Below are 21832 nucleotides of genomic sequence, written 5' to 3'. Positions count from 1 at the left end.
ACTTTTAGATGTTTTTAAAGAAGCATTAATATCCCTATGACCATCCATGAGTGCTTCATCACTAAAATTGGTACCATGTGAGAAGGCAAGATACACAACCAATTCCGAAAGGAAGGCAAACCATCACAAATTACATTATTACATGCACCTTACACGTCTAGTGCTTGCAACGTATGCTTTTCAAGTTCTCATTCCATGTGGCTATCTTTTAGACCATCAAAGCCAATCACCTTGAATAGACAGAAAAGAATGACACTCAATAGAGAGAATTTGTCATTTGTGAGGGAACGAATAGAACATTTATTTTGTGTTGCAATACATGCCTTAATGTCCATGTGAGATGGATAAGCTCTTTGTACTTGCACCCAACTATTGGCAGGCTTGTAAAATCAATCACATATGGTCAACAAAGGTGTGTCACAGAGAGCAGCACAACCAAACAAACCATCACAACAAAACATCAATGTTGCAAACTATTGCTTACCAGCACTCTATAACATCACAAAATCCTTTAATCATAAAACCAAGGCATTCAAGAGGTATGTATAAGAGAGAGAGAAGAGTAGAAGGCCATCTCAAGACTTCATTTGCAGAAAATTGTTTCTCTACATCATTATATAGTGATTATCCCATAGCAAATTCGTGCATTGAGTAGAAGATTAGTGAACAAAGCACCTTATTTAACTACAACAAACCAAATCTTTCCCACACCATAAGACTCTAGAAGGCTCTCTAGTGCTAGCATGCTTTGCAATACTGAATTGCCCTTAAGAAGGGGCACAAGCAAAGGAGCTAGCTTGGTTGGTTGAACACTCCACCGCCCGTGACCTGGGTCATGGGTTCGAGTGTGGCCAAGCGACCCTAATAGCGCTCACGGACGTTTGTATCGCCTCGCACAGGATATGTGCAATTTGCTACAAAAAGAGGGGCACAAGCAATTACATAAACTGTCTTTTCATTTTGGTAAAAGTTTTCAAAGAAAATGGCCAAAAAAAACTTTTTTGCCCCTTTAGGCGGAGGAGAAGATCAGAGGATTGCTGGGACTTTCCTTTTATCTAAAGTCTAAGAAGCATCTCTAGAAGCAACATCGTTACCTTTTTTAGATGGTTTCCAGGGTTCTTCAGAAACAGGTGTGAAGATACGGCTAAAACTAGGCGTTGCTATAGCGATCAAGGCCATATCTCCAAGTTTTAATCACAGTAAATACACCCATTTCGAACTAAAATATATCCAGGTCCTAAAGAAACACCGGCAATGTGGACCATTATGGGAGGAATAACATCCATCTCCCATAAAATCCTCCAATAAAACACAAATTTTTTTGGCATTGCCAATAAGCAGTACGAGCAAATGACTCTGAATCACTCCTGCTTAATACAGAAACCAGATATCAGAGTGGACAACAATATCGGTAATAAAGAATGGTAAAGAGATACATACGAGTATATGGGCTTACGCAGTAACAGCAGGTCATGATTGCATTAGATACCTATTATGGTCTTTATCTGTTCCGGAGTACGGCGCAACATTGATTTAGGATCAGAATAGCCATTCACAGGATCCATTAGAGCTGTGTACACTTCCTCATATGCTTGTGCCAACGATTTTGCGACACCCGTGCTTGCCTCACTCCTTACCTGTGGATTTTGAAGCTGCTGGAATTCTGGGACAACACCCTCATTCCCAATGACTAGGCTTACAAACATCCTGATTGAGTCCGCAACAGCAGCTGGCCCCATATCCTCCAGTTGCGCAAGAGGTTTCTCTTCATCTACTTCATCCTCCTTGGCAACTATCTCGGACTTCTTGTACTTTTGAAGTCTTTCTTGGATGCAAGAGACTTTCTTTTGCAGCTTGCATCTTGCTAACACTGCCACAACCCCTTCCTCCACCAGACCAGAGAGATAGCCTTTAATCTTGGTGCTAAGGGATGTAATGTATGCGTTCTCGATCCCATTCTCAGCCAGCGGTTGTTGAATGGATACTAAGCTGTTGATAAGAAAAATTTTCTGAGAAGAGCTGACTGCCTGCATCACAACTGGCTTTAAACAAATAATCTTCAACAGCCTAGTTTTGCAAAAGCAGAAAATGTAAGCAGACAAACCTGAGTAGAGGCAACCACATTGCTGCTACCAAATGGATCTGCTGATGATGTCCGTTGAGGGAGGGTGCCTGCGTTGGAGGGCCGCCGACTAGAATCCATCCCTGTCGCAGTCCGTCTCAAGGGTGGCTTTGGAGACTTTGATGCATATGTGTCCGCTGCTCTCTCGCACATCTGCAGTCAAGCAATTGCACTTCTAATAAGCATTGTTATCCAGGCATATTATAATACATCTACAGGAAAAAAACCAGGAAACCTGGATAATAGGATCCAGCATCGCAGACATCACTGGCTGAAAATCTGGCTTCTTGCCCCCAGCAGGTACCATCATCCTATTGTAAGTATCTAGTAGCTCTAACAGCGCAGACATTCCTTCAGCCACAGCTGGAGGAGGGGACAAGTCGACAGCAACAGGGGGCGGGTACCTAATTAGCTTGTCCCCTCGAGTTTTCAACAGATCAAAGAATGTCTTCTCAGCAGCACCTGCCACATCTCTCAGAGTGACCGACAATGCTGCATCCTGACCCAGGAACTCAGAGATCTGCATCATTTGAGGGGGGGGAAATTAATTCACCTTACAACAAAGCCTAGAAGCCAAACACAAAGAGCAACGAAAAAACATATTTTATGGATGACCATAATTCTGGCAATCTAATCAACTGATGTATACTCACAGTATGTCTATAGAAGTCTACTAGGTGGCTGAGCTTATATGCAAGTAACAGCCCTGGCTGTGATTGCAGCACCTGTTCAACTCGCACTTTAAAAGGGCGGCACACACCCTCAAAAACTCGATCTAGTACAAACCCAAGGTCTGTCTCAGGTTTTCCACTGCTTGTTCTTTCTAGATCTGCAGAAAATCTCCTTGACGTAGAGCCAGCACTCGTGTCTGGGCTAAAAAGCGCCATAGCAAGCTCCCTTTCAGAGGCTAGAGCCTTGACGATCATAATCAAATAAGTACCATGTTTGTCCATCTCATCATTAGCCCATTCATAGTACTGCAGATTTCATCACAAACCTGATGCAACCAGCCTAGCATGTCCCCAACATATCGTAGTGGATCATGAGCATGAACTTCAATAGGCCTTGGCATTCCCCCAGGTCCTCCACGTGTCAGGGCACTAATAAATCGTCGAAATAATGCGTTATGCCTCGTGTTTGCAACCTACAGTGTATGCAATCGATTAGCACAATTCAGAAAGTTGCCAAGCGACAGATCAATCCCTCCAATCATTTCCTTGATACTTTACTGTACGCAAAAGTAAAAAGGCCGCACTAGACAAACCTCTTCAGCACAGTATTTGAAAAGTACGGGTCGCTCTTTCAAGCATCTAGCTGCTGTCTTTAAGAGTTCGCTGACCTCCGGGGTATCATTGTCACCAAGACTTCGACATTCAGCTTGCACCCACCTTAAAACAATAAGCCACAAGGTTCTCTTAGACCTAACGTGTGTTTAGGGCACGCGACGCAAATAAGTTTCCACACAGACAATTTCTTCTAGAAGATCATTCAACTAAACAAGTTCAATTACAGCAGTTCGAAAGAAGCCCCTTGATAGTCCATTTTTCATTTATATGTAGACATTAATATTTCAATCAAAGGAGCTATCCTTGATAAATTTATCATACTAACTTTCAAAGGCCTCCAAAATTGAAGCTATATGAGGAAAAACAAGTACTGACTTTTACTCCAAGTCCCAGTACCACCCATGCGCCCCATCTAGCCAACATACTGAAGTCTGATAGCTGTTCATGTCTAAAGGAACAACCGATACTCTCATACTGTTCCTGCCTGCTGGACCTCAGAAAGAGGTTTGACAGTTACCGCACATCAAACTCTGGCGAATGGCACACGCACTATATTTGCAACTAAACTCTCACATGCACTAAACTCTGTCCACAACTGAGAGTTTAGTGCAAAGGTACATAACTCAATAAAGCTTGGAAACTGCTATTACCGACCTAATGTCACATGCATACCGCAAAATTACGCACAAAAAACACGCACTTAATTCAATGTCCTTCATAAAAAGATAATCTTTTTCATAATTTTCCACTGATAATGCAACCTTCCAAACGACTTTTCAAGACAAAAAGCACATCTCACAAGTGATGGAAACTCCAAAGATAATGCATTCCTTGAATAAAACTTTCAGGCTAGACAAGCAAGCTCAAGCACTTTACCTACATAGGCGTTCATAAGCTCCTTCTTGATACACAGCCATCATATCCATTAACTCCAAACCTGCACGCTGCAAAGCACTTTAAGCTGAGCCCTATTAAACTAAAATGTATAATCACACAACTGAAAGAGACAGAGGTGGACCCAAATGCAATACCAATGTGATACCGAAAAGCCGTGATGGTCAGCGTGAGCCTAAAGAGGTGGTCAGCTCTGTGAGAGCTCTCACTAGCTTCTAAGGAAGGGCAGAAAATTCTTTATTGGGCCTCATATCAGAATTGTGGATATCTATCCTTTGGGGAGAGGTTTCTCCAGAGCTAGAGCAGATATCAGCCAGATGAGGCACTTGCACAGAGCCCTTTAAATTCCAGTAGAGCTTTCTGCTAATTCTACAGATGGAGACAAGGGTATGGACCTCTCGGGCTTGGCTTGGGGGAGGGTCTTGCTGTCAGGGTTATATTGTCATGTTTCCTCTCTTTTTTATCAGAATTGAGGATAGAGAGAGAGAGAAATGAAATGAAATGAAATGTTATATTACCGTCTTCAGAAGGCCAGAATGACCTATGAGACCAGAAAGTTACAATGTGGTGGATCTGATACAAAGTCAGAGTAACAAAAATGACAAAATAAAATGACAGAATAAAATGCTATGGAATCTGAAACAGCTAGGTGTGATCAAGCAGATAGGTGGGATAGCTAAATCACAGATCACAAAAGATCCAGAATCGGTCGCTGGCAGATCTCATCAATCTCCTCCATGGTCAATAGCCTGACCGGGCGTCGTGCATGCTGGGCCAAAGTGATCCGAATCCTCTGATGCAACCTCCGTCGATGCTGTGTAGTCCTCCGCAGTCGTGGGCGTCTGGATTTCCCTAGCTCGATCGCTCGGTCGATTAGTGTGCCTCCAGTGTGAGGCGGCGAGCTCTCCTGTGGTAGTAGCTCCTCCGGGTGTCCAGTGCCTGCTCTAGAGAAGTCTGTGATCCGTCTCTGAGACTGGCTGACCTCTCCTCTCATCAGGCTCTCTCTGTGTCTGCGCAGCTCGAGCAAAAACAGACCCAAGCATCTCTGATCCTCGTACCGCATGACTCTGGAGAGTGGTCCGAAGCCCTCTCTGAACAAGCAGTGGAAGCGGCCGCGTATCTCGTAGAAGACGGGGCAATGGCATGTGTAGTGCAACTCTGTCTCAGGCTCCCGGTCACATAGGAGACATGTCCTGGCCTCTGTTGGTACTCTGCTAGATCTCACAGTCTCGATCCGCAGCTGGTGTGAAGATGTGCGTATCTGGCCAATAGCACATCGTATCCCATGAGACAAGTGGGTGTCCATGTATCTAGGTCTCGTCACAAAACCGTCCTCCGTAAGCTGGAGAAGATGCTCTCTATAGAAAGCCATCTTCGTGCCCAGCTCCTGTGCTGGCTGTATCCATGTCCTCCTGATGTCTAGTTGAGTCAGGTCCTGGCGGATGAGCCTGGTAATCTCGGACTGTGTGAGAGTCAGAGAGGGTGCATCCAATGAGTACTGGAAGGGTGGCAGTCTGTCTATGCTAAACCCATGCACTTGAAACCATGATGTCATCTCCCCATACTAGCATGCTGTATCTCCCTGCATGGCTAACTATCGAGAGGACTCAAGTGCAAGGCGGGCATATCTTATTCTGGGAAGTTCCCACATGCGGTGTATTAAGGAGACGGATCTGGTGAGCGCCTCAACCACAGTGGAGGGGCAGCTAGCTCTGCTCGTATCATGGCACGTGGTACTGAAGCCTTGGCTCTAATGAGCCGTGAGATCATAGAGACTAGTGGCTTCTCCATGTCCCCCCATCCATTAGTGCGACCTGTCCTCCCATGATGGTCCCAATGAAGGTCCCCAAACTCAGCTCCATAGAGCAATGCAGAAGCCACCAGGGTGTCAAAGAGCCAGAGCTTCGTCCGACGCTCCTGAAACTGAACATGTGAACACATCCTCTCCAATCTACCCAGTGCTGCATGGGCTCTAGTCAATCTAGTCTCTGCTGCTCTTCTCAATGAAAATGCTGGTCCACTAAAAACCACTCCAAGGTAGGTGTAAGCATCTGTATACTCCACCGTCTCCTGGCCGTATGTAAATGCGGGCGTTGACCTCCTGATCCACTGTGGGGTCGTATTAAATACACGAAGCTAAATTTGGAGGACCTTAAATTTAGAGTCAAGTCTCTTATTTCAAAAGTTTTTGCGTACAACCTTGAGAAGGATAGGTACAAGGCATTGCTAGTAGAAAAATCAGCCTTGAACTTTGACTTCTTATGGCTGAAAAGTAAGAATGTAGATGTAGACAAAGCAAGAAAGAGATTTACCAGGATTGTAGATGGCATTGACATCATATCTTGGTTAGATTTTCTTTTGGACAATTTATATATAACCATCGGCGACTCTCTTTTCAAGCAAACAATTGGTATCCCTATGGGCACCAATTGTGCTGTTTTTCTTGCTAATTTCTATCTTTTTACTTATGAGTTTGATTTTATGGAGCGTCTTGTCCTCGCTAACACTTGCCCGATATTTTTGCACAAGTTATGCAATGTAAGACACTTTGTAGATGATCTTTTTGTCCCCGACGTTCCTTCTTTTCAAGATTTTATGTACTTGAATTCAAGTTCTGTAGGCAGAGGAATTTATCCCAAGGAGTTTTGTGAACTTAACTGTACCACAAATAGTGATTGTTGTGTCTTTTTAGACCTTAAGATTTTTCAGACTCCCTTGGGATTAGAAGTAGATATCTATGATAAGCGCCTTGAACCAGAATATGCCAACCTAAAAATCATCTGTATGCCTCACATTTCTTCGAACATTTCTCTTTTAGCTAAGTACGGTGTCATTTGCTCTCAACTATTTAGATTTTCTCGTCTTTGTTCTAGTAAATCTGCTTTTGTTGTTCAATCTTGCCATCTTATTTCAAAAGGATACTCATTCAAAAGAATCATGAAAAACGTTCGTTCATTTTTGCATCGTAGTAAGTTTATTTTTAATGTTTCTTCCTTTGGAATGTTCAAGATAATTAGTAGTAAATTCAATAGAAGTGGGGAGCTAAAAAGCCCACTTATTGTTTGACTTAATAACACCTTATGTTGTTGTTTTGATCTTTAGCGCTTCTAGTATTTTTACTATAGCTTGACAAATTGCTAGCCTTTATCATGGCTGAGTATGCCCATCACCTCCGGAGGGTGATAGAAACTCAGCTCGGTGGTTTTGTAGAGTACGTTCAAAGCATGAATGACCTCTATATAAACCTGCACCTACTCTTGGGCACTGACGACGTGAGTAGGGATGTCATAGCTGTTGTCCAAGCTATGCATGATAAAGGTGATAATCTTATTCTTCCTGTTTGGACAAGCAACGAAGTTGAGAATCACATATTGTCAAGTTTGGTTCTTTGCTCTTCGTAGGTTTGTAGTAGTATTCATTTTTCGATTTTGTATTTAGCTTACCTGAGGACTTAAGAATGTGTTCCTTTAGAAATTGTTGTGTGAAGTTTGATTTTTAGGATTAAGTTTTTAAGATGTCTCATCCTTTTTTGCTTAAAGTTGAGTACCTATTTTAAGCCAAGTAAGTTGCGTCAACTTATTTTACACATACCTTTTCTAAAAACATTTTTAAGTTAATAATCTTTTGTTTTATCTAGTTTTGTTTCGTAGCAAACAAAGTGATTTAGTTTGTTTTGTTTGTTTGTTTTTGTTTTTCTTTTCTTTTCTTGGTTCCTTGCTTTTATAGTTTTATGAGTGCTTTATTCCCTCTTATAATTCGTGAGTTCACACTATTCTGAACTTATGAAGGTATATATATATATATAAAAGGTTGACAGACAAATCACTTTCATGGGCAAAGCTATGCAAAGCATCCAAGTGACGTTGCATCCCCTCTGGAGAGTCCGAGATCAACACAATATCATCAGCATATAGCAATAGTGGGATCCATGTTCCTGCAGGTTGTGCACCTCTATCATCATCACTCTCAATGTAGTCAGAAACCTCATCCACATACATACCAAACAGAGTAGGAGAGAGCGGGCAACCCTGCTTCACCCAATAGTGGAGTGAACCGCTGTAGATAGGCCCTCTGAGGTGCGTACATGCCCCACTACTGACCTGTACAGTGCCATGACCCCCTGAATGAGCTATGTGGGTACTCCCATCTCTTGTAATCTGCGCATCAATCTAGCTCTGCGTACGGTGTCAAATGCTTTGCGGAAGTCCACAAAGTTGCAATAGATCCGTCTCCCATGTGATCTGCCCTCCTCAATGATGACTCTGAGTGTCAAGATACGGTCAAGAGTAGAAAAACCTCTCCTGAATCCTGCCTGCCCGGCTGCGCGTATCCCTTCCCTCTCTACCCATCTACTCCGCTGCTGCTCAAGAATGGATGCGTACAACCGTGCCAATGTGTGTCCGATCATGATAGTGCAATAATTCCCAGGCTCCATAGGGTCTCCTGACTTGAAGATAGGTACAATAGTAGATAGGCTCCAAGTATAAGGCAAGCCCTCACACATGGCACGGTTAAACATAACTACTAGGAGCTCTGCTAGTATATCTCTGGCATGCATGAAGTGCATGCCACTAAGGCAAGCCCTCACACATGGCACGGTTAAACATAACTTCTAAGAGCTCTGCTAGTATATCTCTGGCATGCATAAAGTGCTCAGCCACTAAACCATCATGATCATATGCTCTCCAGTCCTCATCCTGTCAATGGCCTTCCTCACCATCTCAGCGGTGAAAAAAGCACATGTGTGGGGGCATGGATCGGGAGGGTCGGGAAGGGGCGGCTGCCCAAGAACTGTGTACAGAGATGACGCGTACTGGCCCCAAGCCTCTGTGGAGGTAATGGTAGGGGGAGGGGAGTGCTCATGAAAGAGCCGCCATGCCTCACGTGAGTCCTGACTCAAGAATAGCTGTTATAGATCCTGCTCTAGGCGAGCCAAGAATGCCCTCTTCTTCCGCCACACTAGTCGTCGGAAGTCAATCTGTGACTGTATGTGAGTGATGTCCCCCAAAAGCACCTCCCTCTAAAGTCTAGCTCTGGTCTCTCGGCATTCCTCATCATACCAACAGTTCTGGGGCATGCTCCCAGAACGACGTCTCTGCTCAGGCTGTGTGTGTGGGTATGCCTCTGCTACTGCATCATGTAATCTGCGTCAGTATAGTAGTAAGCTCCTCCAAAGGTCGCCTTGGCTCTTCTATACACAAGCGTCTGTAGATCCCATCTATGTATACAGAGTCCGTCTCCCGCGTGAAGGTGTAGCGAGTAGAAGCTGCCACCTGTGGCCTGTGTGCTACACTAAACTCGAAAGTTATGGTCAGCAACACAAGAGCATGGTCCACTGCCACACCAATAGGTCTAGGTCCAACTGTGAGGTCCTGGATACTAGAGATGAGACTCGGCTGTGCCATGACATAATCCACTGTGCTAGCTCCATGTCTGTGTGGAAAGCATGTAAAACCCCTCGCAGCGGGAAATCTCTGTAGGCCATTCAAGATGACCAATCCATGTGCAGTCCCCATGTCTATCAAGTGTCGTCCATACTCAGTATGCTCCCCATCATGCGATAGTCTGGATAGGCATGTCTCTGCAACATCCAGCTCTCTCAGCATCTCTTCTGAAGTATCATAAGAAATTGTCTGATGATGAGCAGTCCTAGCATTGAAATCCCCTAGAATGATGATGTCACCATCTCTAGATAACTCCCAGATGTCATCATCCAAAATAGAAAAGAGAGAGAGAGAGAGAGAGAGAGAGATGAAATGAAATGAACTGTTATATTAACGTCTTCAAAAGGCCAAAATCTATTACAAAATGGTGAATCTAATACCAAGTCTGGGTACAAAAGAACTTGAACAAAGATACTTCTACTAGAATCCATCCTCATCTGCACTCCGGATGTCGATAGAGTATGGCTTGAATCCTCTATTGTAGTCTCCATCGATGCTATGTAGCCCCTCCTCCCCAATTGTGGCCGTCTGGATCTCCATAGCTCCAGTGCTCAATCGATGAGAGTGCCGGTAGTGGTCGAATGAGTGCAGGCCGAGCTCTGCAGTGATGGCTGCTCCTCTGGCTGTGCATATCTAGTGAAAAGAAACCTGTAATCTGTCTCTGGGATTGTCTCTCTCTATCTCTCCCCAGTAAAGTGTCTCTATATCTGTGTAACTCAAGTAGATATAGCCCAAGACATCTCTGATCCTCATAACTCATGACCCTAGAGAAAGGACCGAAACCCTCTCTGAACAAGCAGTGGAAACGACCCCATATCTCATAGTACACTGTGCAATGACATATGTAATGTAGCTCTGTCTCTGGCTCTAACTGGCATAAGCGGCATATCCTGTTGTTTGCTGGTGTCCCTCTGACTCTACCAGTCTCAATCTCCAGTTGATGTGAGGATGTGCGTATCTGACTAATGGCACACCGCAAACCATGAGACATACGTTTGTCCATGTAGCTAGGTCGAATCACAAACCTATCTCCTGTGAGGTGGAGAAGATGCTCTCTATAGAAAGCCATCTTCGTGCCAACTCCTGTGGCGGCTCTATCCATGTCCTCCTGTATCCAGCTGGATCAGGTCCTTACGAATGAGTCTAGTAATCTCCACCCATGTAAGAGACATCGAGGGTGCCTGAAGAGAGTACTAGCAGAGGGCAGCCTGTCCATGGTGAAGCCATGTGTCTGAAACCATGTTGTCATCTGTGCATACCAGCATGAAGTGTCCCCCTGCAGAGCTAATTGTCTGGAAGACTCAAGGGCCAGTCTGGCATATATATCTCTAGTAGTATCCCACAAGCTGCGCACAAAGGAGACTGATCTGGTAAGCGCCTCAATCTCCATAGGAGGGGCAGCTAGCTCTGCTCAAATGACAGCGTGGGGTATGGAGGCCTTGGCTCTGATTAGCCAAGAATGCATAGATACCAAGGGCCTCTCCATACGTCTAAAACCATCCTGGCCTACAGAAGGTTCCCTTATCTGCACCCCATACAACATCGCTGAGGCTACTAAAGCATCAAAGAGCCATAACTTTGTCCGAGGTTCCTGGAACTGAACCTGCGAACACATCCTCTCCAAGCCTCCCAAGGCCGCAAAAGCTCTAGTCACTCTAGTCTCTGCTGCTCTCCCCAAAGAAAACCTCGGCCCAGTGAAGACAACCCCAAGGTAAGTGTATGCATTTGTATACAATCTCTTGACCATATGTGAAAGTCGGTGCTGATCTCTTGACCCACTGTGGTGTGGTGTTAAACACCATAACCTTGGTTTTACCAAGGTTTACAGACAATCCAATATCCTCTGCAAAACTGTGTAATGCATTCAACTGTTGTGCATACCCTCTGGTGAGTCAGAGATCAATACAATACCATCAGCATATAACAACAATGGAATCCACGTCCCTGCCAACTGGGCACCTCTATCACCCTCTCTGTCAATGTAATCAGACACCTCATCAACATACATACCAAATAGAGTAGGAGACAATGGGCAACCATGTTTCACCCCAATGGTGGAGTGAACTAAATCAGATATCCCTTCCGGAGTGCGTACATGTCCCATCACTGATCTGTATAGAGCCATAATCCCTCAAATCAGCACTATAGGCACCCCCATCTCCTGCAGTCTGCGTATCAATCGAGCTCTCGGTACCATGGCAAATGCTTTGCGGAAATCCACAAAGCTACAATAAATCCGTCTCCCATGTGACCTGCCCTCCTTAATGGTGGCTCTGAGTGTCAGAATATGATCAAGAGTGGAGAAACCCCTCCTAAAACTGGCCCGTCCCTTTGCTCGTACACCCTCACCCTCTGCCCAATTACTCAAATGCTGCTCAAGAATGGTTGCATACAACCGTGCCAATGTGTGTCCAACCATAATAGTGCAGTAATTCCCAGGCTCTGTAGGATCACCTGCTTTGAAGATAGGCACAATAGTAGACAACCTCCAAGTCTCAGGTAACCCCTCACACATGGCACGATTGAACAACACTGCAAGAACCTCTACCAACATATCTCTAGCATGTGTAAAGTGCTATGCTACTAGACCATGTGACCTGCCCTCCTCAATGATGGCTCTGAGTGTCAGAATATGATCAAGAGTGGAGAAACCCCTCCTGAAACTGGCCTGGCCCTTTGCTCGTACACCCTCACCCTCTGCCCAATTACTCAAATGCTGCTCAAGAATGGTTGCATACAACCGTGCAAATGTGTGTCCAACCATAATAGTGCGGTAATTCCCAGGCTCTGTAGAATCACCTGCTTTGAAGATAGGCACAATAGTAGACAACCTCCAAGTCTCAGGTAACCCCTCCACACATGGCACGATTGAACAACACTGCAAGAACCTCTACCAACATATCTCTAGCATGTGTAAAGTGCTATGCTACTAGACCATCATGATCATATGTCCTGCTGGTGAATCTGATGGGGGGGGAGAGAGAGAGAGAGAGAGAGAGTCTTAAAGACCGATCACAAACTTCTTTGGAGCGGGCATTGGGCAACCGGAGGAGACACTACCGCAACAAAGCTCACGTTCTCTTTATACCAGAGGCACGCTAATTGATCGAGCAACCGAGCTAGGGAGATCCAGACTTCACAACTGCGGAGGAGTGCACAGCATCGCCGGAGGCTGCATCAGAGGATTCGGGTCATGTTGGCTAGACATGCACGCGGCCCGTCAGACTACTGACCATGGAAGAGATTGATGAGATCCACCAGTGACCGATGATGGATCTCTTGTGATTTAGCTCTTTTGAGGATTGTACACCCTGCTCATCTTGTACCACACACATACCCATAGTGTGTTATATTAGCCCTCATCCACTACTTTCACACACCCCCCCCCCCCTCACCACACCTCATATCCTATAATTCCATTTCAGTACCTTTTGTTTTTATTTTTGGTACTCAGACATTGTATCAGATTCACCGCGTGGTAACTTTTTGGTCTCATAGGTCATTTTGGCCTTTTGAAGACGTTAATATAACATTTCATTTCATTTCTCTCTATCCAGCTAGCTGCTTAGGTTCGCATCTAGCAGTTTAGGATTCTGTAGTACTCATTACCTTTTATTTTTGGTACTAATAATTGTATCAGATTCACTGCGTTGTAACTTTTTGGTCTCATAGGTCATTTTGGACTTTTGAAGACGTAAATATAACATTCCATTTCTCTCTCTCTCTCTCTCTCTCTCTCTCTCTCTCTCTCTCTCTCTCTCTCACACACACACATGGGTCTCTCACTGTTTTTAGGGTTTCGCCACTTCTTCTTTGCTGTTCTTTTAGGGTTTCGAAATTGTCTTCATTGATGATCACAATAGAAAGACATGGGTGTATGTACTTAAAGGTAAAAGTCATGTGCTTGACTCATTTAAGAAATTTCATGCATTTGTAACCACACAAAAAGGACTTAAGTTCAAAGCTATCGGGACGGATAATGGGGGAGAGTATGTATCACGTGAGTCTTTGGTTGCGATGCATTTGTGCATGTACCTGTTGATCAGAGGACCCAACTTGACATGAAATCTATCAAGTGCATCTTCATGGGATATGGAGATGAGGGAGAGAGGGGTTACCGAGTTTGGATACCTCAGTACAGGAAGTGAATGGACAGCAAATAGGTGCACAAAATGGGATTATATGACATGACCAGCTTGCTGAAAATGAATTACAGCAGCAAGGTAATGCTAAAAATCAGCCGCCAATCCATGGTGTGCACATTCAGGATAATGTAGACCCATTGCCCGTCAATGTAGATCATTGGGTGAGGAGGTCTACACGTGTTAGAAGGCAACCAGAGAGGTTTCAACCATCTATGGATTGCATTTTGTTGACTGATGAGGGGTTAAGAGGCCCAGTCTAGAAGACAAAAGAAAGTGGGAGCTTGCTACGAAATCTGAGATGCAGTCACTATATGCAAATAATAGATGGGAGCCTGTGCCTTTGCCCAAAGGTAGGAAAGCTATTCCTAACAAATGGGTTTATAGAGTAAAATGTGTTGATGACAAACCCAAGTACAAAACATGTTTGGTTGCTAAGGGTTATGCACAGAAGGAAGACATAGATTTTCAAGAGATATTTTCGCATGTGGTGAAGATGTCTACCCTCCATGTTTTGTTTGCTTTATGTGCTATCTTGAATTTAGAGTTGGATCAAATGGGTGTGATCACTGCTTTCCTACATGGTGACTTGGATGAGGAGCTGTACATGCAGCAACCTGAGGGCTTTGTCATTCCAGGGAAAGAGCATTTGGTATGCAAACTAAAACGCACCTTGTATGGGCTGAAACAAGCCCCTAGACAGTGGAACAAGAAGTTTGATACTTTTATGTGCCATGGATTCAAATGCAGTTATGCAGATCACTACCTTTACACTAAAAAGGCTCCTGATGGTAGTCTTATTGTGCTAGTCCTATATGTGGATGATATGCTGATTGCAGGCAAGCATAAGGAAACTTTGAATGCTTTGAAAAAGGAGCTGAGTTCAACTTTCTCAATGAAAGATTTGGGTGCAGCTGAACATATTTTGGGTATGCGCATTGCAAGGGATAGAAAGAAGCGTCTTTTATTCCTTTCCCAAGACAAGTATATCACGAAAGTGCTTGAGAGATTTAATATGGTTGATGCTAAGCCTCTTGGTGTGCCTTTACCACCACACACAAAGCTTAGCAAGCATGATTGCCCAAAGAATGATGCAGTTGCCCATGCCATGAAAAGCATTCCTTTTGCATCAACCTGTGGTTCTTTGATGTATGCCATGGTTGCTACACGACCGGACATTGCTTATGCAGTGGGAGTTGTTAGCAAGTTTATGTCTAATCCTGGCAAACCACATTGGGAGGCAGTGAAAAGCATTTTCAGGTACTTGAAAGGTACACAGGACACATGCATATGTTATGGAAAGGGTACATTGTCAGTGTGGGGATTCTGTGATTCAGACGTGGGAGGAGATCTTGACACTCAGAAATCTACCAGTGGTTATGCCTATACATTGGCTAGTGGAGCTATTTCTTGATGTTCAAGATTGCAAAAGATTGTTGCACTGAGCACTACACAAAAGCTGAATATATTTCTGTCACAGAAGCTTCGAAAGAAGCCATCTTACTTGGTCTTCTTTGTGAGGACTTTTGATCTTCCAGTACATGCTCCAATGCTTGGTTGAGATAGTCAGAGTGTTGTATGACTGGCTAAGAATGCCATGTTCCATGCTCGTACCAAACACAAAGATGCTCGGTACCATTTTATACAAGAGGTATTGGATGATGGCCTTGTCACACTGACAAAGGTCTGAACACAGGATAACCCTACAGATGTTCTCACTAAGTGTCTTGCTAAGACACAACATCAGCATTGCTTACACTTAGTGGGAGTTACTTAAAGGTACTACATCGGGCCTTTATGTGGGGTAATTGTTGGGTAGAAAGGCCCTTTGGCCACCTCTCCTAATATTTGTATACCAACTTATTCTTTGGGTGTAAACCACCCCTAGGGTCACTTAAGTGACCCTTATGATACGTACCCTACAATAATAAAACATAACATTGAAAAGTGTGCCAAACAGCACACGAAAAATACCTGTGTCGATTTCTCTCTCTCTCTCTCGCTTGTCTGCAACTTCGTACCCCCATCCCCTGCACTCAGAGACCTTTTCGCTCCTTCAGTAACTTTGTGAGTGTCTTTAATAGTTGGCTCGGCCAATTTGAGTCCCCATTAATCCCTAGACTTTTGATAAAGTCAGAGGAAGTTAATTCCTCAAAAGTAAAGTTCTCAGAAGATCATGGACGAAACAAAATCAATCATGTGATGCCCTAATTTTTATCTTGAGCTATACATACCTTTGGAGGAATCTCGAGCAGTAAAAGACATAATAGACATCGGGTACTAGTCCAATAGTTGTTTTTACTTTCTTAGCACATGGTTGCTCAATTGGAGATATTATGTCCGTTCTTGACATGGGATGAAAGTGTGACTTGTGTCGAAACATCCAAAGCATTTGCCTTCTTAATGAAGAGTTTTCCTTTGCTTTCGAGTGACATTAGGAGGTTGAAGTGTCTCACGCTGCTATTCTCGAGGAGTGAATTTATTTGACTCGTTTAGTTAGTGGTAAGTCCTTTCGGCTCTTAGGCTCAAAGATAAGGTTGCCTTTCATTGACTTATAGCAAACCAATGCATGGTCCATGAGTTCTTGCATAGTGGTTACTAGCTTGGAGAGGCAATACTCCAGTGGTGAAGGTAAAGACCATCCTTGAAAGTCTTCCATTGAGGAGGGACCACCTCTTGCACGTAATACGGATAGTATCTAACGAGCGCAAATGCAAGGTGCATTAACGCAGAATTAAACCGCCTTGTAGGGGTCATGTGGGCAGTCAAAGAGCAGATCTGGTACTGATTTTAAAAATGACAAGGGCAGCATGCAAAAACGCAGATAATAAACATTTATAGACACCAGAAATGGCACCAAAGAAGGTCGATATGGTAGACGAGGGACATGTGACGGCTGTTCGCAAATTTCAGCAATGGAGGGTGGATCTCGCATACAAGAGCCTCGAATGGGCTGAAAATGTGTATTAGTGAAGCTACGGATAAAAAAAGCACATTGGTCGCAATTTCTCGCAACAAAACTCCACCAATCCCATCTCATATGAGGAGGGCTGCAAATAGAGGTGAGATCCCACAAGAATGGGAGAAGCAAATTTCACCACAAAATGCCACGGCTGATGCAGCAAACTGAAACAAGTTACTATGAAATCTCTGATACAAACCTCTCAAAGCAGGGTGCATTAATGCAGAGATAAACCACCTTGTAGGGGTCGCGTGGGCAGTCAAAGAGCAAGGTGCATTAATGTAGAGATAAACCGCCTTGTAGGGGTCGTGTGGGCAGCCAAAGAGCAGATCTGGTGCTGATTTTTAAAATCACAAGAACGGCATGCAAAAACGCAGATGATAAACATTTATAGACACCAGAAATAACACCAAAGAGGGTCAATTTGGCAGGGGAGGTACATGTGATGGCTGTCCGATCCCGCAAGACCGGGAGCAAAAATTCCGCCACAAAATGCCTAGAAATTGAGGGCTGATGCAAAAATGCAGCGAGCTGAGACAAGTTTCTGCAATGAAATCTCTCATACAAGCCTCTCGAAGCGTGCCGGAGGTTTGCAAGCAGTCCCCACCCTTCTTGCTTTGATACATTCAAGGAAGAAAGAGAGGAGCACATGAGAAAGGACAACAGCTAATGGGAGGGAGAATGAAATGAAATGTGGTGGACCTGATACAAAGTCAGAGTAACAAAATGAAATGACAAAATGACAAAATATAAATACTATGAAATCATAAGCTGGTAGGTGTGAACTAAGCAGCTAGCCGGGATAGCTAAATCACAAGTCACGAGAGATCCAGCATCGGTCGCTGGCGGATCTCATCAATCTCCTCCATGGTCAGCAGTCTGACCGGGCATCGGCATGTCGGGCCAAAGTGATCCGAATCCTCTGATGTAGCCTCCGTCGATGCTGTGTAGTCCTCCGCAGTCGTGGGCGTCTGGATCTCCCCACCTCCATCGCTTGGTCCATCAGTGTGCCTCTAGTGTGAGGCGACAAGATCTGTTGTGGTAGTAGCTCCTCCGGGTGTCCAGTGTCTACTCTAAAGAAGCCTGTGATGTGTCTCTGAGACTGGCTGGCCTCTCCTCTCAACAGGCTCTCTCTGTGTCTGTAGAAAGCCATCTTCGTGCCCGGCGCCTGTGCTGGCTGTATCCATGTCCTCCTGGTGTCTAGTTGAGTCAGGTCTTGGCGGATGAGCCTGGTGATCTCAGATTGTGTAAGAGTCAGGGAGGGTGTACTGGAAGGGGGGCAATCTGTCTATACTAAACCCATGCGTCTGGAACCATAATGTCATCTCCCCATACCAACATGCCGTATCTCCCTGCATGGCTAACTGTCGAGAGGACTCAAGTGCAAGGCGGGCGTATCTGTCTCTGGGAAGTTCCCACATGCGGTGTATGAAGGAGACAGATCTGGTGAGCGCCTCAACCACTAGTGGCGGGGCAGCTAACTCTACGGATAATGGCACATGGTACTGAAGCCTTGGCTCTAATGAGCCGCGAGATCATAGAGACCAAGGGCTTCTCCATGTCCCCCCATCCATCAGTGCAACCTGTCCTCCCGTGATGATCCAATGAAGGCCCCCATATCTTAGCTCCATAGAGCAATGCAGAAGCCACCAGAGTGTCAAAGAGCCAGAGCTTTGTTCGAGGCTCCTGAAACTGAACCTGTGAATACATCCTCTCCAATCTACCCAATGCCGAATGGGCTCTGGTCAATCTAGTCTCTGCTGCTCTCCTCAATGAAAATGTTGGTCCACTAAAAACCACTCCAAGGTAAGTGTCTTTGGGGCCTACAAGGTGTCGGTCTCGTGTGCGCAGTGACATTCTAGTCGCTGGACGCAACTGTGTTCTCTTCCCTTCTCAGTGCTTTGTGTAAAGTTAACAGGTAATTGAAATAGTACCGCCCTCTACGTTGTATAGGCCGGTTATATGGTTCCATCGCCGGGATAGTCACTTTTTCTTCAAAAAGTGCAGCGTGGATTGTTGTGGGTGAAAGCAACACAGAGCTTGTCGATATGGCAGAGAAGAGAGACCAAGTACCTGAAGAGGGATCTTCCTCACATGGCACAAAGAAAATTCCTTCAACTCTTCAAGAAGAGGACAGGTTGTTTAGAACTCAACTGCGTTGTTGCATGGACATGTTTCAGCAGTTGGCTAACAACCCAAGGATGCAGGAATTCTTACAAGCTCCGACACAGGGTTTTCAGCCTCCTACACAGGGCATGACTGAGCCGTTGCAGGAAAAGGAGATTTCCAATGCGCAGAGGACTCATGATGCTCGAGGGAAAGCCCATGTGGTTGAGCAACTAGCGGTGTCCAATGATCCAAAGCAACTTGCTTTAGCTGGACAGGAACCGTTTGTGAATGGTCAAGGGAGCAATGAACAGGCTATGCGTCAGACCCTTCCATTACCTAATACTTATCCTGGTTATTTTGGAGGTGGTTCAGTGTTTCAAGCTATGGCTGGACCTTCCACAGGTTATATGCCAGGGAATGTGTTCGGGACAACGCAAACAGGCATGGGTAACCCTATGTACGCGAACATGGATGTCCAACCAGGTTTTCAGGGTGCCTATGGCCAGTTTCGAGTGCCTGGAACACAATTTGGTATGGCTGGTTTTTCACAACCATACGTACAAAATGCAGATATACAGGGAAAACAGTTGATGCGAGTGCTGGAATGAACACTCATGGAGCACCACTGTTACAGGCACCTGTTTATGATAATGTGGCTCCTTTGAGTCAACCTAAGGATTACAAGGAAGGTGGGCAGGGAGTGAAGTTTGAAACTTTCAGAGGAACTGAGGACCAATTAAAGGCTTTGACCTTCATACAGCAGTTCGATGCAGCTTATGCTGGAGGCAACTTCACGGAATCTTCAAAGATACGCAAGGCTGCCACTTTCTTGAAAGGGAATGCGCTTCAATGGTGGACCGCATTGTTGAACCAAGGTCAAGCCCCAACAACGTGGGTCCAATTGAAACAACTTTTTGCACCTGCATGGTTGACAAACACTTTTGAAGTGGATGTGATGACTGAATGGCACGAGTTGAATGCTAAACAGTGTGCGGATCTGGAAGAGTACAATAAACGGTTTTGGGCCGCACTGTTGCCAGTCACCTCTTACAGGTTTGTGCCATTGTCAGAACAGATTGAGAAGTACTTTTGCGGATTGCCCAAGAAAATCAGGGACTATTGCACAAAGACTACTGTCATGAATATGTTTCAGCTGATAGAGAATGCAAGAGTGGCCAGCAATCTGTCGAAGGGAGATTCCGATGGATTTAATAGCCACAAGAAAGGGGCCTAGGGCAAACAGTTTTCAGCCAAGGGCAATGTTGCAACAAAGCCTTCTGAGCCTCCCACAAAGAAGCCCTCTAATGAAGAAGGTGATACGTCCAAGAAGCAGTCTAAGTCTTCTTCGGGACGAGGACAAGGACAAAAAAGGCATTTTTCTGGCAAAACTTTTCAAGAAAGGAAAGCTCTTAGGGAGGCCAAGAAATGCTATATTTGTGAACAGGAAGGACACTTTGCAAATGAGTGCCCACAGAAGAAGTCACAGGATGAGGATGACAAGTCAGACCATAAAGGGAAGAAGCCAAAGCCGAGTGCACGACTTGTTCCAGATTTGGTTGGAGATCAGCCAAACACAGATGCCACGGAACTGTGCAGAGCTTGGGGCAAAGTTAGAGACCAGACAGTGTTGGTTTTCTTTGATCCAGGAGCCCGTGCAAATTTCATATCACCAGAATTGGCATCAAAGTTGGGCATTCGTGCAGAGGAGATGGGTATGATAGGCGAAGCAGGTTTAGCATGCCCAGGACATTCAGAGCCTGTTACTCCCATTCTGGGAAAGCTTCGTCTGCACATTCAGAGCTATGTGGATGCGGAAGAATTTCATATTATGCCGCTTGAGGGCTATGATGTGTTATTGGGTATCCCATGGTGTTACAGGTTGCATGCTATGGTGGATATTTACAACAAAAAGATTACCCTTGTACATAGAGGAAAGACTCATGTCCTTGATGTAAAGCTTAAAGGCGAGTCTGTTCCAGTTGTTTCTGCTTCTGCTATTTCATCTGTAATAAAGAATCATCTTTCTGCGTACTTGATCTTTGCAAAAGAAGTACCTCAAGTTGTATCTAATTTGTCTACCTTAGATAAAGACAGGTCAACTTTTTTGAGTGGTTTCAGTGATTGTTTTTCGGACTCTTTGCCAGGGGAGTTACCTCCTGAGAGACCTGAGGATCATACTATAGATCTTGTGCCAGGTTCTAGTCCACCGAATAGACCACCATACAGGGTTAGTGCAGCCCAGCAGAAAGAGATTATGGGTCAGGTCAACGAGCTTTTAGAGAAGGAGCTGATTCAGCCCAGTTCATCCCCTTTTCGTTCGCCTGTACTCTTAGTGCAGAAGAAGGATGGTTCATGGAGCATGTGCATTGACTATCGCGCTTTGAATAAGAATACCATCAAGAACAGGTTCCCCATACCGAGGATAGATGACATTCTTGATCGGCTTGAGGGAGCGTCATTGTTTACAAGAATAGACCTAAAGAGCGGGTGTCACCAGCGTGTGACTACTATCTATCCTTTTTGTTGATTTCTTTCTAATTATCTATTTACTTTCACCTTTTGGAAACACCCCTCGGGAAATCTAACTGCCCTGCATTGCATAGCTAGTGTGGAACTGTCCAGAGGGAGTCCAGGCCTGAGGGCAAGAGAGCACTAAGGTTGGACAAGGACTATGGTTAGCCAAGTGGGGTCATTGACTAGCCAAAGTGGAATCCTTTGCTACAGAGGCTACATTTCAGTTCTGGATGTGGCCACAGTGTACAAAGAGGGTCGGATGACCTAGAAAGATACAATGGCAACATCTCCTAAAATTTAGGGAACTGCTATTTTGGGACCTGAAAATGTGTTGGCGTCATTACCTCCGGAATGACAAG

General features: G+C 44.8%; 1 protein-coding gene across 1 annotated transcript in view; it reads right to left on the bottom strand.

Moving 5' to 3' along the window:
- Positions 1-1163: 1163 nt before the first annotated feature.
- Positions 1164-21832, bottom strand: part of LOC147465265 (oligomeric golgi complex subunit) — a 54906-nt gene continuing 34237 nt past the window's right edge. Inside the window, exons 5-11 of the mRNA XM_086519194.1 lie at positions 4285-4352; positions 3387-3510; positions 3120-3266; positions 2776-3036; positions 2358-2642; positions 2105-2275; positions 1164-2027 (exon numbers count right to left, since the gene is read on the bottom strand). Of these exons, the coding sequence (XP_086375320.1) occupies positions 1482-2027; positions 2105-2275; positions 2358-2642; positions 2776-3036; positions 3120-3266; positions 3387-3510; positions 4285-4352 (1602 nt within the window). The 3' untranslated portion in view covers positions 1164-1481. The remainder of the gene's footprint in view (positions 2028-2104; positions 2276-2357; positions 2643-2775; positions 3037-3119; positions 3267-3386; positions 3511-4284; positions 4353-21832) is intronic.

The sequence above is a fragment of the Adiantum capillus-veneris genome, chromosome 1 (genome assembly GCF_014529385.1).
Source record: "Adiantum capillus-veneris isolate H3 chromosome 1, ASM1452938v2, whole genome shotgun sequence".
In the NCBI taxonomy this organism is placed as follows: domain Eukaryota; kingdom Viridiplantae; phylum Streptophyta; class Polypodiopsida; order Polypodiales; family Pteridaceae; genus Adiantum; species Adiantum capillus-veneris.
This window is presented reverse-complemented; position numbering and strand designations above follow the sequence as displayed.